Source organism: Anopheles maculipalpis, chromosome 2RL (assembly GCF_943734695.1).
Source record: "Anopheles maculipalpis chromosome 2RL, idAnoMacuDA_375_x, whole genome shotgun sequence".
Classification (NCBI taxonomy): domain Eukaryota; kingdom Metazoa; phylum Arthropoda; class Insecta; order Diptera; family Culicidae; genus Anopheles; species Anopheles maculipalpis.
This window is the reverse complement of record NC_064871.1, coordinates 74,401,189-74,416,327: the sequence shown is the minus strand read 5'-3', so window position 1 is coordinate 74,416,327 and position 15,139 is coordinate 74,401,189. Positions and strand designations below refer to the sequence as shown.

General features: G+C 41.3%; 1 protein-coding gene and 1 pseudogene across 1 annotated transcript in view; both read right to left on the bottom strand.

Moving 5' to 3' along the window:
* LOC126556492 (protein sax-3-like) overlaps positions 1-15,139 on the bottom strand; it is a 78,909-nt gene that overhangs the window by 12,971 nt on the left and 50,799 nt on the right. Inside the window, exons 2-3 of the mRNA XM_050211756.1 lie at positions 7,041-7,334; positions 809-1,108 (exon numbers count right to left, since the gene is read on the bottom strand). Coding sequence (XP_050067713.1) covers positions 809-1,108; positions 7,041-7,334 — 594 coding nt within the window. The remainder of the gene's footprint in view (positions 1-808; positions 1,109-7,040; positions 7,335-15,139) is intronic.
* LOC126556344 (uncharacterized) lies at positions 11,385-12,107 on the bottom strand (annotated as a pseudogene).

The window sequence follows — 15,139 nt, the reverse complement described above, 5'->3', positions numbered from 1 at the left end:
AATCAAGAAAATGAAACTTCGCAAAATATTCCTGCTTGTAAATAACCTTTCAACTAGCATGGAGGAACAATTTGATTGCGTTTCTGATTACAAATTGCGACAGTTGAGATGCAAATTTGTCTTAACTTAATGCAATGTTTCACAATATGAATAGAAATTTTCAAAAAAAAAAAATGTTGCAATAATCCACAATAATCATTTGGAAAATTCTATTGACTGATCTTACAGTTCTGACAATACGGCGTAGAACCGTCATACTCAAATCAAATAAAAAAATATCCCAAAGTTCGATTATACGGATCGAAACTCTGCATTTGAGCTATCCTCAAAGCGTAAATTATTCCTCTCGATGTCCTGCATCCTGGCATTCAGACAATAGACATTGAAAGCTGTATTACTAGAGTAATTCATCCAAAGCTGAAAACAATACCCAGAAAAATGTTCTCAAATTTTAGGAATGATGCTATACTTCATCAGGGATTATGGAAACAATCAGTCACAAAAGCAATAGTATTGATTTTGACATAATTGTAAGAATCGACAAGATTTTTTTTTGCAAAAATGCATACAAATAATGACTCCTGTTGGACGATAACGAACTCCTGCCACATGTCTTAATACTCCAAGAGTTAATTATATTGATAAATTTTGTTGCTTACTTTTTCCAGCAAACTTGTCAATTTCACCAGCACCGACAGTGTACTAGCTCATTATACAGTCACCCACAGACACATAGTACACGTCAAGCACAATAAACACAAAATGGTTACATCTTACTCAAACTGCGCTCATTATCATGTCCACTTACCTTGTACCGTGAGCCGCGCGATGGAACTTTCGCGTGAACCGACCGCGTTGAACGCTACACATTTGTAGCGTCCACCATCGGCCTGCCGTACGTCACTGATGAGAAGATTTCCACCATCCACGACCCGTATCCGGCTGATTTCCTTCGCGGACCGTAGATGGTCGTCCATCCAGCTGTCATCCTTCATCCATCGGATCGTAGGTTCGGGCGTACCTTTCGGCGCACCACACTCCAACAGGGCCGTTTCACCGGCGGCCACCCGTGTATCCTTTGGCTCGACTCGAAACTGATTCGAAAGCACTGCAAAAAAAGGATGAAAAAAATGTTGTAAAAATAAGAAAAATTAAACATCAACCGGAGAATGAGATGGATGAGTTAGTACGGTTTCGTTGAATAGCTAAGCAAATGCTGTTATTTGCCATCATTAGCGACTATCATTATCATCGAATTGACACCATTTTACATGGTGCTCAGATTTGTCCAGAACCCGTACAGAAAAGGCACCCCCGGTTCCCGATACGTCGGTTTATGCTGCCACCGTCAGGTAAACGGTACAGTAAAGTGCATGCAGACCTGCAATGAGGCACGACGGTGCATCCGCACAGGTAATTATGTGCTCGCGCGGCCGAACAGGAGCTCAATTATAAAGGTTAGTTGAGATGCAACAGAATCGTGTTTCTAATGGGTATGTTGAACGGTCGTCGATGATCCGGAGCAAAGTCAACTCCCGCTCGCGTCTACCGAACAAGCTCAACCTGTTCCTTTCCCATCGCTGTTATCGCTCACCGGCACACAACATACACATCATGCGCTTACAAGCGTCAAGTGACACTGGGCATACAGACGGCAACGTAAAACCGGCAGCACGATGTGCCATTGACCAGGCCACAGTTCTGTGCTGTAATGCTTGTAACGCGCGCGCGAAACGGTCCGGTCATTGGGTGCGATGCATGTCAAGTATGTCATTATCCCGGTGTCATTACAAGGGAGTACTGTCGGCTTTCTGCACTTCGCCAGGTTTTGTTAATCAACATTTTGACGGGTTGCAGACGCACGACCGGCTGCTATGGAGAACATTTCCATTGTCTTAGGTGTGAGTCCATGAGCGTGGTGGTGGTGTCTGTCGGTAGGTGAGGTGCATAATTTATGCAGATTTGTTTTCATTAGCGAGTGAAGCACTATACATATCAAACGGGAGGAACCTGTCGAACAAATAATGCCATCATAGGCAAGCGCACATCAGCATGCTCTAATTAGACATTGTATTAATATTCATGTAGGTGTGGATGTAAAAAAAAATGGGAAAAACAGAACAATAGACAAGTAGATTGCTAGGCGACATCACCGTGGTGCTCCAATCAATGCAACAAATCGAACAAAAGTAGGTTTGAGGTTTTGCTGCCTGATTTGTCTTTAAAAATTGATATTGATTTTTGGATTCAATTTCATTTCATTTGCGTATATTAAAGTATATTAAAGATACAAGCGATTTAAAAATTATTAAAAAATAATCGAAGTATTTAGCAGTTAATTAATCTTAACATGACCATAGTCGGATCTTCCAGAGCGGCAGCGTGGTGCTCCCCGGCTCGAAAGGGACTCCGGATGGAGCGTACAGGGGTGCCTCGGTGCTGTCCGATCACAAGACATCAAAGGTACCGAAGCCCCCCCTCCGCAACAATTTTTATTTTGGTAGCGATGGGCCCCGATATCCATTTTCACCCCAGGTCTTCAATTCGCCTTTGTTTCCTGGTCACACGGTGTAGAATTAGAGGGTCTTCCATGAAATGATCCCAACACCATTTCCGCTTAAGGCCTCAGAAGGGCTAAATCCATCCTTAATATCTGGCTATAGTTCTTAAAATTTATTGTGAAATTTGTAAAAAATAATTATCCATTACATTATCTTGAACTTCATCCAGAAGCCAAAAATAAAAGGCACAGTTCTCTGAAAAAAGAATCGCGAATTCATAAATTTCAATTTTTTGCTCACTGTTTGATGTCGATTTAGTTCCGTCTGATTTGGTACAAATCTTCATAATACTTGTAAGGTAGCAGTTCAGATATGCTACCAAGAAACTAGAATGTCTGCTCTGCTACAGCGACCGAACATATTTGGACTCAATCAAGGTTAAGAACTACCTCTTAAATGCCTATACAATAAGATAAAATGACTATTCTCCCAAGAGAAAATCAAGTAGCAGGTATCAAACCCATAAATAACAGGTGGGTAGATGAGACTTAGTTCTAGCCACGATAAAAGGACTTTTTGGCCAATTTTAATTTGTTTACTCAACATAAATGCCTTCGAGAGCGACGGCAGTGCCTGTAGCGAACTTCTCTTTCTTTTTGATGCCATTTTTGAAATAAAGTTTGTTATTAGCCTGAAAAAAGGCCTTTGCTGCAGCGATTTCTTCAGAATTGGACCTCCATTTCCAGCCGACATTCTTGTCAGGTCTTCAGACAGGAAATAGTTTAGTGCCTGTTGTTTTACCCACTGTGTCATATTGACACAAAAAACGGCTTTTTTGTGGTTTAAAAGCTTCAAACAAGAATCCGAATTTTCCGTGTTGTGAGCCCAGGGGGCACTCATTTTGCGCAATGCTTTCGCTTGCCTAAATGTTCGTGAGTCATTTGATGCAAACGTTTCTTAGATCTCGCCAGTACCTCTCCTACCCCTAGCAATGTGATTTATGGTTATACAAAACCATTTTATGGATTATTTTAACATGATCTGCGAAACAACCTTTTTTGGGCGACAACTGCGTTACGCATCGTCTGTATCGCCAATACTTAATGTTATTCGCCAACAAAACCAGTACTTAATATTTATATTTAGTTAAGCTGATTCCGGATAACACTTATCGTTGGCCATTGTTTGGTTCGAACAGTGTATTTACGCATTACAAATAAGTGATGGAATAGCCCAACAAATCCGTTTTTATCCATGTTTTGCACCATATCAGAACTTGCTTCACGCAAAACTCTATAACTCATCATCTAATCATCTGACAGCTGTCAAATTCGTACAAGTGATTTTTCGAAATGGACCAAAATGTTTTATTAATTTTGTTTGTCGCAATAGTTTTTATACATTGGGCGCAATACTTATATTGCGCCCTTAACCTTACCTTAATCTTTTGTGGCTCAAGCCACAAAAGATTACCGGTCCAAAGGGATTAAAAATAAAATTTAAAGCCAAATAAGACAGGAAGCAATCAAATAACCTATTATTAATAATAGTAACTCGTCGTAATAGTTAAAAACTCCCTCGGCAACATTTCTTGCATTTCAGTTGCTTTCACCAACAAAACTTTACCGATCATACTAAAGCAATGATAGTTTGAGCACGATACTTTAGTAATTCAATCTGCATAACAGCATCGCTACTAGCAGGCCCATTTCTTCACGTTAGATTTATGCCTGCTGGTGCCGTTGCCGAGCGCGACACAAAATCGAATATCATCAATCCTCAGCGACACCTCATGCCTATTTATAAAAGTGACAAAGCATCAATTTCAATGTGACACAACATCACTCCACCTGAATCGACGTCCACCGGAAGGCACTCTAACCATTAGCGAAATGGATAAACAAAGAAGACCAGTGGTGGATCTTCGACCGCACAGCATATTTATGCACGAACGAATGCGAGCCCGTACCGAGAGAGATGCGGTTAGTGCTATCATTTAATTTCCTGCCCTTTCTTCCATTAGTATCATTACTCTCGCGCACCGAAACATGCACAAACACACCAGATGAGATGAGGGCTCTGTGTCGGTCTATAAGTTTAGCAGCCGGGTCTAGCAGCAGCAGCAGCAGGCGATTTGATGGTGGATAATATAAGCCTCACTCGTGGCGAGGATGCCTGGCCCAGACGAGAGACGGCTAAGACAACGTGATGGAATCCCTACAGAGATAGGAAGACAAAGTGGTTTCGAACGGAATTGCCATTTGAGAGGTGCTGCCGCATGAAAGCGCGCTGTTCCGATCAGGTAGGATTATTGTTGTAATAAATAATTATGCAAATCAGCGCAGCATCGATGCGTGCACCTCTTGTCGGTGTGAGCAGCCATGAGTAACGTGAGACGAGCCACGAGTGGAATTTGGAGTGGAGGGAAATGGCTTGATGGCGCCATGGTACATCACCTTCCCGCTCCCTTATACTAACTTATCTGCATATATTGTTGAGCAGAAAGAGCTAACACTTGCGACATCAACAAGAACGATAGGGAAACGATTAATTGATGCAGTCGCGACACTAGTACATTATGCGCCGGGTGTAAGATTGATGCAGCAGCGCTGGTCATTCATGAGCCTGGTACATAATTGAATGAAAGTTTGAAGAAGTTCCCGATTGAATTTTGGGAAGTGCATTTGCTTATCGCTAAAGTGCTTTGTATCGTAAATTAGTGCCTGCTGTCGGTCGAGTATGACGGTCTAGGTGTGACTAGAATTATATGCGTGCACTACTTATTTCGCCCACAGTATGCCTGGATAAAGCACTCAGCTTAAGAAGAGTATCAAGCGATAAGAAAGTAATAAATAACAGTATTGTTTTATAGTTCTCATCAGGTGCATAATTTGATATTCATATCCAAAAACTTAATGCTTTTTGAAGGCACGTCTTATTTGAAAGAAGTCGTGCTATGTAGCTGGGAAAGTCAAAACGGACTATCATTTGAAAATAAATAAACCTAACTTGGAGCAAATTCTGTACAAAAAAAGGGGAAAAATATTATTGTATGTGATGCATATATCGGCATCACGGTCAAGCTATTTTCAAATTTCAACTTTAACCTTCAAGTAAGCAACCGAATATCCGTGAAGCTTTTTCCACTTTAAACTTCGAAAGGCCATTTTTTATTTCCAATTTTTTGGTGCATACATCACAATTGTGAACAAGCAGTAAGTATTTTATTTTGATTTATTTTCAACTTTACCACGTAAGTTAGCAACCAGCTTGCCCGTGTAAATCCATACATTTTGAATGGAGAATGACGTTTATCTTCTACTTATTTTCTTATTGAGCTTATTTTAGAGTCAAATTCAATGGATTTAAAATTTCAAATAGATTGTTAGATCGTATCATAAAAAACTAAAAGTCAAAAATAAATTAATTAATTATAAATAAATATATACATAAAAATAAAAATATAAAGACAATGACTATGCTGAATAAAGCGAAAATATAGACAGTACATTGTAATACAACGCATTTGTAACTTGTTTCTCTTTTATATTCACAGGTTGGCTGATAAGTCCCCGGTCTAACAAAGAAAAACACATTTTTTTGTCAAAATTCGTTTTTATTATTCAACATAGTTCCCTCAAGAGCGATACAACGATTATAACGACCTTCCAATTTTTTGATACCATTTTGGTAGTACTCCTTCGGTTTTGCCTCAAAATAGGCCTCAGTTTCGGCGACCACCTCTTCATTGCAGCCAAATTTTTTCCCTGCGAGCATCCTTTTGAGGTCTGAGAACAAGAAAAGTCGCTGGGGGCCAGATCTGGAGAATACGGTGGGTGGGGAAGCAATTCGAAGCCCAATTCATGAATTTTTGCCATCGTTCTCAATGACTTGTGGCACGGTGCGTTGTCTTGGTGGAACAACAATTTTTTCTATTTCGTTCTTTTTTCGTTCGTCAAGTAGCCAAAAGTTGCTTGACAAAAGACGCTCTGTCTCACAAACTAATTGACATACAGACGTCAGACGTTGGTGCTATATAAAAATAATATGCATTTAATACTAGCGGCGCATTCTATGTGTCAGACCGGGGACTTATCAGCCAACCTGTTATGTAAATAACCAAATAATAAGCATATAATACGATATAATATGATTTTGTATATCATTATGCAACATAGTTATATTTTCATTTAACATTCCGATTTACAAAAATTTGCAAGAATATTAATAGATAGAAACCATTGTTTGCCTACGAAAACCGTCAATTATATACGTCAAAACGTACGGAATACCCGGGCGTGCCGGTTGCCTACTTACGCGTGTAAATTTGGTTGCCAACTCTACGGTTAACACAGGACTGATCATTCATAGTCAAAAATAGTTCAAATCACAGATATATGATAAAAGTTATGAGTCCAAAACAGAGGTAATCAAACTTAACTCCACTGCATACCTCTTTCAAGTTCAACAGGGCACCTGCTAAAATCCCAAAACGAATGATAAGCTTAAAACTTTCAATTTCCCTCCATTGTTACTTACATGCAATCTGTAGCGTGGCGTTTCGACTCTCGGCAGTTCCAGCAATGTTCGTGGCAACGCATCGATACACTCCAGCATCGTTCTCCTTCTTGCTGTGCAGCGTGCGCAAGAAGAACAGTGAGCCCGCCGGGAGTACGAGGTGGTTTGGTGTTAGCTTCATCGGTTCACCATCCTTGTACCAGTGGATGGTCGGTTCCGGTTTTCCATCCGCCTTACAGTTTAGCGTTACGGGGTCATTTTTCGGTACGATCTGGTTGTTCGGATGCTCGATAATTCGAGGCGGACGATACTGGCCTGCAACAAGAAACGGAGGAAAGAAAGGGTAGAATCGATCGATTAATATTTTCTTCTATTTAAACGGAAAATTTTCTCCCCAACCCCACAGTTAACCCTTTAGTCTGAACGCACTAGAATTAACAGTAGAAATCCGGATCGTTGTCAAATATGCAAATTTTGTACAAGTATCAACACACACGCAAACATACAAACTTTCCGGTCTGGAAGCCACCATAATCCTGAAACCCTCGGTAGGCTCGAGGGAACACCAAGACCATTGGCAAAATGGTACAAGTTGATAAAGTTATAATTTAAACTTACTCCGGTTTGCATGCGTCCCGTTAGGCCGAAACCGAAACTAATCCCCAATGCTTGTGTTTTCAAGCAGGCGACTGTGAAGCTGTTGATAGCGCCATGTTCACGTAATGATTTCAAATGACTCACAGGCTTATAAAACGGCGGGGAGAGCCTTAGGAGCTACCAACCGGCCAAGTGGCTTCAGAATCGACAGCCCGACCTTGCGCTGTCTGCGCGCCTGCTGCTGTAATAACAAGTTCTCATTTCATGATCCCAATATCTTATGAACAACCGACCGGGACGTATCATGGCAACCTCCTAGGCAGGGCGCAGCAGAGCAGTTTGGATAAGAAGACCGGAAGGATAACCCCGGTTCGTCTGCAATGGATGGCCATGCAAATGGAAGCCGTTTAATATACACTCAATTTGACAGCTTCATTTAATCAACGCAAACCCAGTGTCATCATGATCCTGTGTCCAGAGTGCGAGAGCACTCGCGGTTCGAGGTTTGCTATTTCCTTCGCGCTGCACTTTCCCAAGCAGTCCGCCAGAGACACGACCTTTGCAGCTGCAGTCAGTACACGCTGGTGAGCCTCGGCCGCTTCCAAGGACCTACCAAACTGGTTCGCTTCATTCGAGCTGCTAGCGGATTAAGCTTCAATTGCGGCGTCTACAACCTGTCGTCGTAAAGTTTGCCTGATTCTGCCTGCAGCGAAAGTGCATTTGACAGCCCGTGAGGGAAGGAGAAAAAGTATGATGATGATGGTGAAGTTAATGTTGAATCTACTTCGTCTATAGACGGCGTGAGAAATGTGTTTTGGTTTCATGTTTGGTCCAGCTGGAGAAATAAGAACCGAAACAAAATGGTGGGCATGAAATGTGGCGTGAATTATACTTTCCATAACATTTATTTAATTATCAGTTAAATTTAGAACCGTGTACAGTCGCTTAGGGATTTTTATCTTCATCCAACAAAATACGTTACAAACAATCAATTCCCTGTTTTAGTTTAAACAACAACCGTGCCAGGTGCATGACTCATTAATTTACTAATTCTACATTCATTCGTACCAATATTTCACATCAGCTTAGAAACAGAATAAGTCTCTTTGTTAAAGTATAAATAGGCAAACCTTACTAATATGTTATTCAAGCTATGTCCGCCTCAAGTTTTGCATACTAGGACAGTAAATGTAAAGGCATGAAAATGAAAACAGCAATAATAGAGTGTACGTAAGCATCGTGTGCAACCTTCCTCAACGATTATATGCAGGTCTAAAACGTACACATTATTCCATATCTAACCTACACCATTTCACCCCCACACTATTCAACGAGCGCAATTGTCAATGCTTTCACCCACATGCCGCCATTGCTGCTTTGACGCTTTAAAGGAAACTTGGCACGCACGAACCAGCTCGCAAAGATGGCGCTACAGAGGTCGCCCGAAAAAAAAAAGGAAGGAAAAAGTCGCATACGCTGCGAATAAAGATCGAAGATCAATCAGGTGGACCCCGCATTATCGCCTCACAGCTGCAGCTGCAGTACTAGGGCGACCAATTTTTTCTGCACAGCGTTATGCGCCCATACACGCGGGTGATTGCACTGAACGACACATGACGCACGATGGCAACTTGCAACGTTAAACGAGGTACGTGGGATGGAAACCGCCTAGAGCCGTACCATAATTGCACATTTATTAGCCATTGTCTTGAAGGAAATGTCATTTGTGTGCGTGGTATGAACTGCACACCATAATCGGGCGGGCTTATGCTTTTTTCTCTTCTTCTTTTCCGCCGCCCGTTTTTGCTCTTTAGTCTTCAGCTGCATAGATCGGTTTAAGGTTTATGGAAAAAAAAAGAACGCGCCGCATAACTAATACGCTGGGCAGAAGTTTATGTGCTAAAGAAATCGGTTCTTTATAACATCCTGCAGGCATCGTTACTAGGAGCAAACTTGCAGTAAAACCTGTGCTTTCAAAGCAAGCAAGAGCTAAAGGGAAGCAACTTTTAGCTCCTTGCTAGCTCCCGTACTGGTTGTTCAGGTCTTGATTGTAGTATTCTGGATGTTTTTTTTTTCTTATTTTGCAACTCCAATTAGTCAAGCTTTGGAGAGCAAAGGCCTAGAGCAATATAAATAAATTTCATTATGCTAGACAATTAGAAAACTTACACAGTTAAGTATAGTACCATTACAGAGTTGGGTAAACTTCTATGAGACCATGCGTTAGTCTGCGTTAAGCTGACCTTCTGATTTTTGTGAAGATGGTGAATTTTTTAAACCGTCGAATTTGGTTCGATAAGCAGATTTGAGGGCACAAAAATTATTTATTCTTATTTCATTCAAATAATTATTTCATTTACTTTTAACACTACAACTAAAGGACCAATCATTTTGATCGGTTTTACACCTATCAAGTGGTTTTAATTTTGATAGTTGAACAATTCTGCCGAAGCTGACGCAATACTTTCACACATTCAATAGGATGTTAATTTCTATGAATACAAAAATAAAAAATCTAATCAAATATTGATAGCAAATCACGTTATTGGCAATTCTACCTTAACCAAACATTTTGACTGGTGATTTGTGGAACGATGACCAGCGTATTTCAATGCTAAATTTTCACAAAAGGTTGATTACATTTAATCGAAAGACGTATTCCTTGCAATATAACTGTGAGTTAATATATAATATACAATAGATAAAGCAACTAAGTTCACAATTTTATGAGTAACAAGGCTCATGCTGTGATCATTTTGCTGTAAACGATCTTCAAAGTTGCAGCACAACAGATTTATTATATTTGATGGTTTTCCAATGTTGGTGTAAGAAACAACCAATCAAATGTGCATTGAGTTACACAAACGCAAAGAAATAGGAATTTGTCATATTTCTGCCACAAAATTTGTTTGAATTTGGAAATATTTATTTTGTAACCACCCATTTTGTCATTTTGACTGGACGCGGTAGAATTGCTCGCTTAAAAATCGCGTTAGTTTTAATGAGTATAATAAGAGAGTAATAAGAGCCGAGTTCTTTTTCAAGCTTCTCCTTTTAATGGCATCCAATTTATGGATGATTAACTAGTGATTAAGAAGCTGTTACGTACTACCCATACTACCCAGGTTGAAGTCAGACAGAAAACTTCTTAATGCAACTATTAGCGTAAATAACAGATCTTCGATTCCGTAAGTCTTTGTGTTTATTTTTGGTTTAGTAATTTATTGTTCGTTTGTCGTTCTAGGATTAGGTCCTGTCGGCCATATGATGGCTTACTAGCCATCATACCACGTAGTAAGATAGGCGCACCGGTGGTAAAGGGACAGTGGCGCTGGTCTTCACACGGCAGGATCGGAGTTCAACTGGTATTCTATTACCCAATTGACAAAATTCCTCAAATGATATAATAAGGGATTTAGTCGATATGAATCTCCTTTATTAATAATAATCTTCTATTATAATGATGTTTTGTTCTAACTTACTACGGTGACCGAAAAATAAAGTGACTGCGTTTTTTCTTAAATGGTTTTTTTTATTAAGCCAAATGAGGATCACCTCCGAATTAATCCCCTTCCGATGCCAAGCACGCGATGCAAACGCGGATGCCGGGATGTCCTTTAGTTCCGCCGTCGCTACGGCTTCTATCTCCTCGATAGTGTCAAAACGGTGTCCGGCCAAAGCAGCCGTTTTAGCTTGTTGAACAGCCAGAAGACGACTGGTGCCAAATCTGGCGAATACGGCGATTGCGAAACAATATGGATGCCAGTTGTTGCGAAAAATTTCCTCAAAATGATGGCCGTATGGGAGGGCGCATTATCGTGGTGCAAAAACCAGTTGTTGTTTTTCCACAAATCCAGCCGCTTTCGCCGGATGGAGGTCCGTAACCGCCGCATTACGCTTAGATAGTACTCTTTGTTCACCGTTTGACCCTTTGGAAGAAATTCCTTCGGTAATTAAATAATACCGTCAGCATTACCTTGATTTTCGACCGGCTTTGGCGCGACTTCTTGGGCCTCGGCTCGTTCGGGGAACGGTACTTGCTGGACTGGTCCGATGTTCCCGACGACGTTGTTCCCGGGCGACGAAACGTAGATTTACGCATACAATCCACGTTTCGTAGCCAGTTATACTCGATTTCAGCTTTCCAGCGCGGTCTGCCAGCATTTTTTTGCAGACTTCGGCGCGAGACACTAAGCGAGACTTTATTCGCTTCAATTCCAAAATAGGGATGGTGGCTTTCAGGATGGTGTCGACCGAGGCTTTGGAAATCCTAACTCTTTCCGAAAGGTCTCGTCAACTGACGATTATTGACCACCAAATCCTTGATTTGGATGACGTGGGCGTCGTCGGTTGAGGTGGATGGTCTCCCCAGACGGTCCTCGTTTTCGACCTTCTCACGGCCGTTCTTCCCCGAAGGCTTTTTGTAACATCTTTTTGTTCATTCCGCACACTAAATTTGATACATGCGCGCTGCTCCAATAACTTGGACATGTTCCATATGGACAAAAACACTTGGCGCAGCTTCGAAAACAAATTGTCACTCTAAGCCGGATTGATGCTGTAACTTGAAACGTGGAAGAAATGTCAAAAACATAAATATTGAAAAACGAAAAATAAAAACAAGGGGCTTCTTTTGGCGCGCGAAATTTTACACCCAATGCCTTCTTACTTTTCGGACACAGTAGTATACTATTAAGGTAGATTTTGTCAGTAGGGTACGTGGTATCAGCAAGTCTAGTAAGTCATTTTGGGGCTAATATGATCTTGTAGAGGGAACCATCCGGACCGTCCCTCTATAGTAAGGACTGACTATCCAACTACGTGGTATCGGCAATTCTAGTTAGTAATTCGACGGCAGGCGTGACCTAGAAGGTCGTTAAGCCCAGAAGAAGTCCTAATAGAGGGACGTTCAAGCTTAGAAGAAGATGATGGATATTCTGTCTTTGAGTACAGAAAAACAGTACGAAAGGGATTTTAAGCGCGGTTGTGCCGTGTGAAGACCGGCGACGCTTTAGCAACAATCTCAGGGCTATCAGGACTAGTAAATTATTGAATTTATTTTCATTCTGATGTACGACAGACAGGTACCAGCTATTGGTAACCTTCATATCGGTCATACGCGCCTTACACACTCCTATCTCCTAGACAGATCCAGTTCTCCACTCTGCAGCTTCTGTGCCGTTGATATCACTGTCAGAGACATAGACTTCGCAACCATATTATCACCCGACAAGCAACAGCAGAACAAACTCATCCGTTTTATTGGCATTAGTAGCCTTTAGCAAAAAAATTAAATTTTTATCGCCATAGCTTTCACAATAAAGGAGTCATACCAGCAATAATCAAAGATTAAATTTAAGCCATATCTGTAATAGTTTGTAACGTGTTTGTGCCCTACTGAAAAGAGGCGGATGAGGTCTTAAAGATCCAATCAGTTTCTATAAAATTAACAAAAAAAAAAACAACTATTGAAACTAAATTTGCGCAACTTCTGTAGAGGGATATTCCAAGCATTCTCCAAAACACATTACAATTTAATTTAGTCAAACAGTAGTGTCACTATTCTACGATTCAACAACATGCTAATACTAGAATTGGATCATGCTCCCAATAAAGAATCACTCGATTTCAGCTAGAGATAATTTCAAGTCTCAAAAAGCAAAAAGCAGCAGTCTACAAAGCAGCTAACATGGAAGTAGAATCTCCAAATAGTGTAGTAGAATATCCATGTTATGTCCATGATTTTTTTAAACAAATCATTACGTAATCCTTTATATCAACCATCCTATAAATGCATCAAGGAACATATTTTTACCTTCCACCAAGAAATATATATCCCTCAACATGTTTTCTGGGATCATATAAACGAACATAGCAAATGTGGCGACATCGACGCTTTCTTAAAGAACAAGAACCGTTTGCGTAAAACATACAGCAAACCTCGTCATGTTTATTAGCTCGATGAAATGGATAACTGGAATAATGCCCTCGTGCTAAACAACTCCGTTGCCAGTTCGTTTACTCTCTTGTTTTTTGTCTACCAAAAAAAAAAAAAATCGTTTGCTGATTCAACCTCAACCAACCCCGTTTCGAGCAAACGCTGAATCAAGAAAGGCGTACAGGCTTGATGAAGAAATTTCTGACAACTTCATCCTTTACGGCAAAACGAGAACACCATCGACAAGCATCGGTCCAGCAGTCGGGATTTCAAACGTTCTGTGTTTTGATTTTTCACCGCCTCCAACTGTACCATGAACAGAGGGTGAGAAAATCGGGAAAATGGCAGCCTGACGCTAACTTTTGCGATGAGTAAATATTTTCCTTTCCACAAGCTGTTCAAGCTGTCTACTTCTGTATGTTGCCTCGATTCCGCATTCAGCGTGCACGCTTCTTGCTCCTGCCACTTGACATAATAGTTCGAAATTCCGCTGTCAGCGGGCTGCAGCAGGGTTAAGTGAGGTGAGCATGGAAGAAACGGAACGCGATACATACTTTACACACATCGGCGGAAAGTGAGTCTGGTCCATAAATAAATCAACGCCAATCATCATGCAAAAAAAAACAAGCCCAGGATAGTCCCCACTACTCGGGTCGTGTGTATTGTATTCTTTCCCCCCCCCCCCCCCCCCCTTTTTCATCTGTTTACGCCACACAGAAATTGTGTTGATCGCACTCTGATGGTGACCATTCATCATCCCGCTAAGTAGGAAATTATGGCAACGCGAGCGGCAACGAGTGTCGCATTTGTCAAAAAAACGGCGGTTCTCCCACGACGGTTATTGGGTGATATAATGATTTCCTCCAATTTAAAAGCCGAAACTCCCATTACAACCAATTTAATTAAAATCGTTATCAACGGCGCAACGCGCACCTCCGGTCAAACGAGTTGTGCAAGGCTGTGCGCAACGAATAACTTTGTGTCCCATTCGGGAGACGAACTGTTGGAAACGCGTCTTGAGTACGTGGCGCGAGATGTGCCAAGAGACATTCCAGAGGCGCCACCGTTCCCCATATAAGCAACGCCACAAACATTCCCAACAGCGTCGTGTGCTGCTGCTGTTTGTCGTTGTCTTCTTCCGCAAAGCTGCAGCTTAACTGTGTTGTTTTGCATCCGAAAATTTATGAGCTGTGCAGTGATGATGATAGCCACCCCCAAAAATATGGTGGCGATGCATGGGATATGAACTCCCCATGCGATACTGTAATGGTGTCAGACAGTAGTTCCACAGTTGCTCCCTGCCAAACTCGACCAACATCTTTTCAGTCCCTCAGGCATCAGAGGGGTTCTAGCGTCCGGGACCGGGAATCATTCGCACGAGGATCTAAGGATGAAGTTCCGATTCGACCCCACCAAATACACTGGATGATGATGCTCTGGATGGTGATATCCCGTGCACTTTTATTGCATCTCGTATCCACCATCAGCAGGAAATCGTTCAGCGCGGCCTCTTTTTAGGCCGAGAGCGAGAGAGAGAGCGTTTACCACACAGTTTTTATTGAGAAATTTTATTGATATAGTTTTT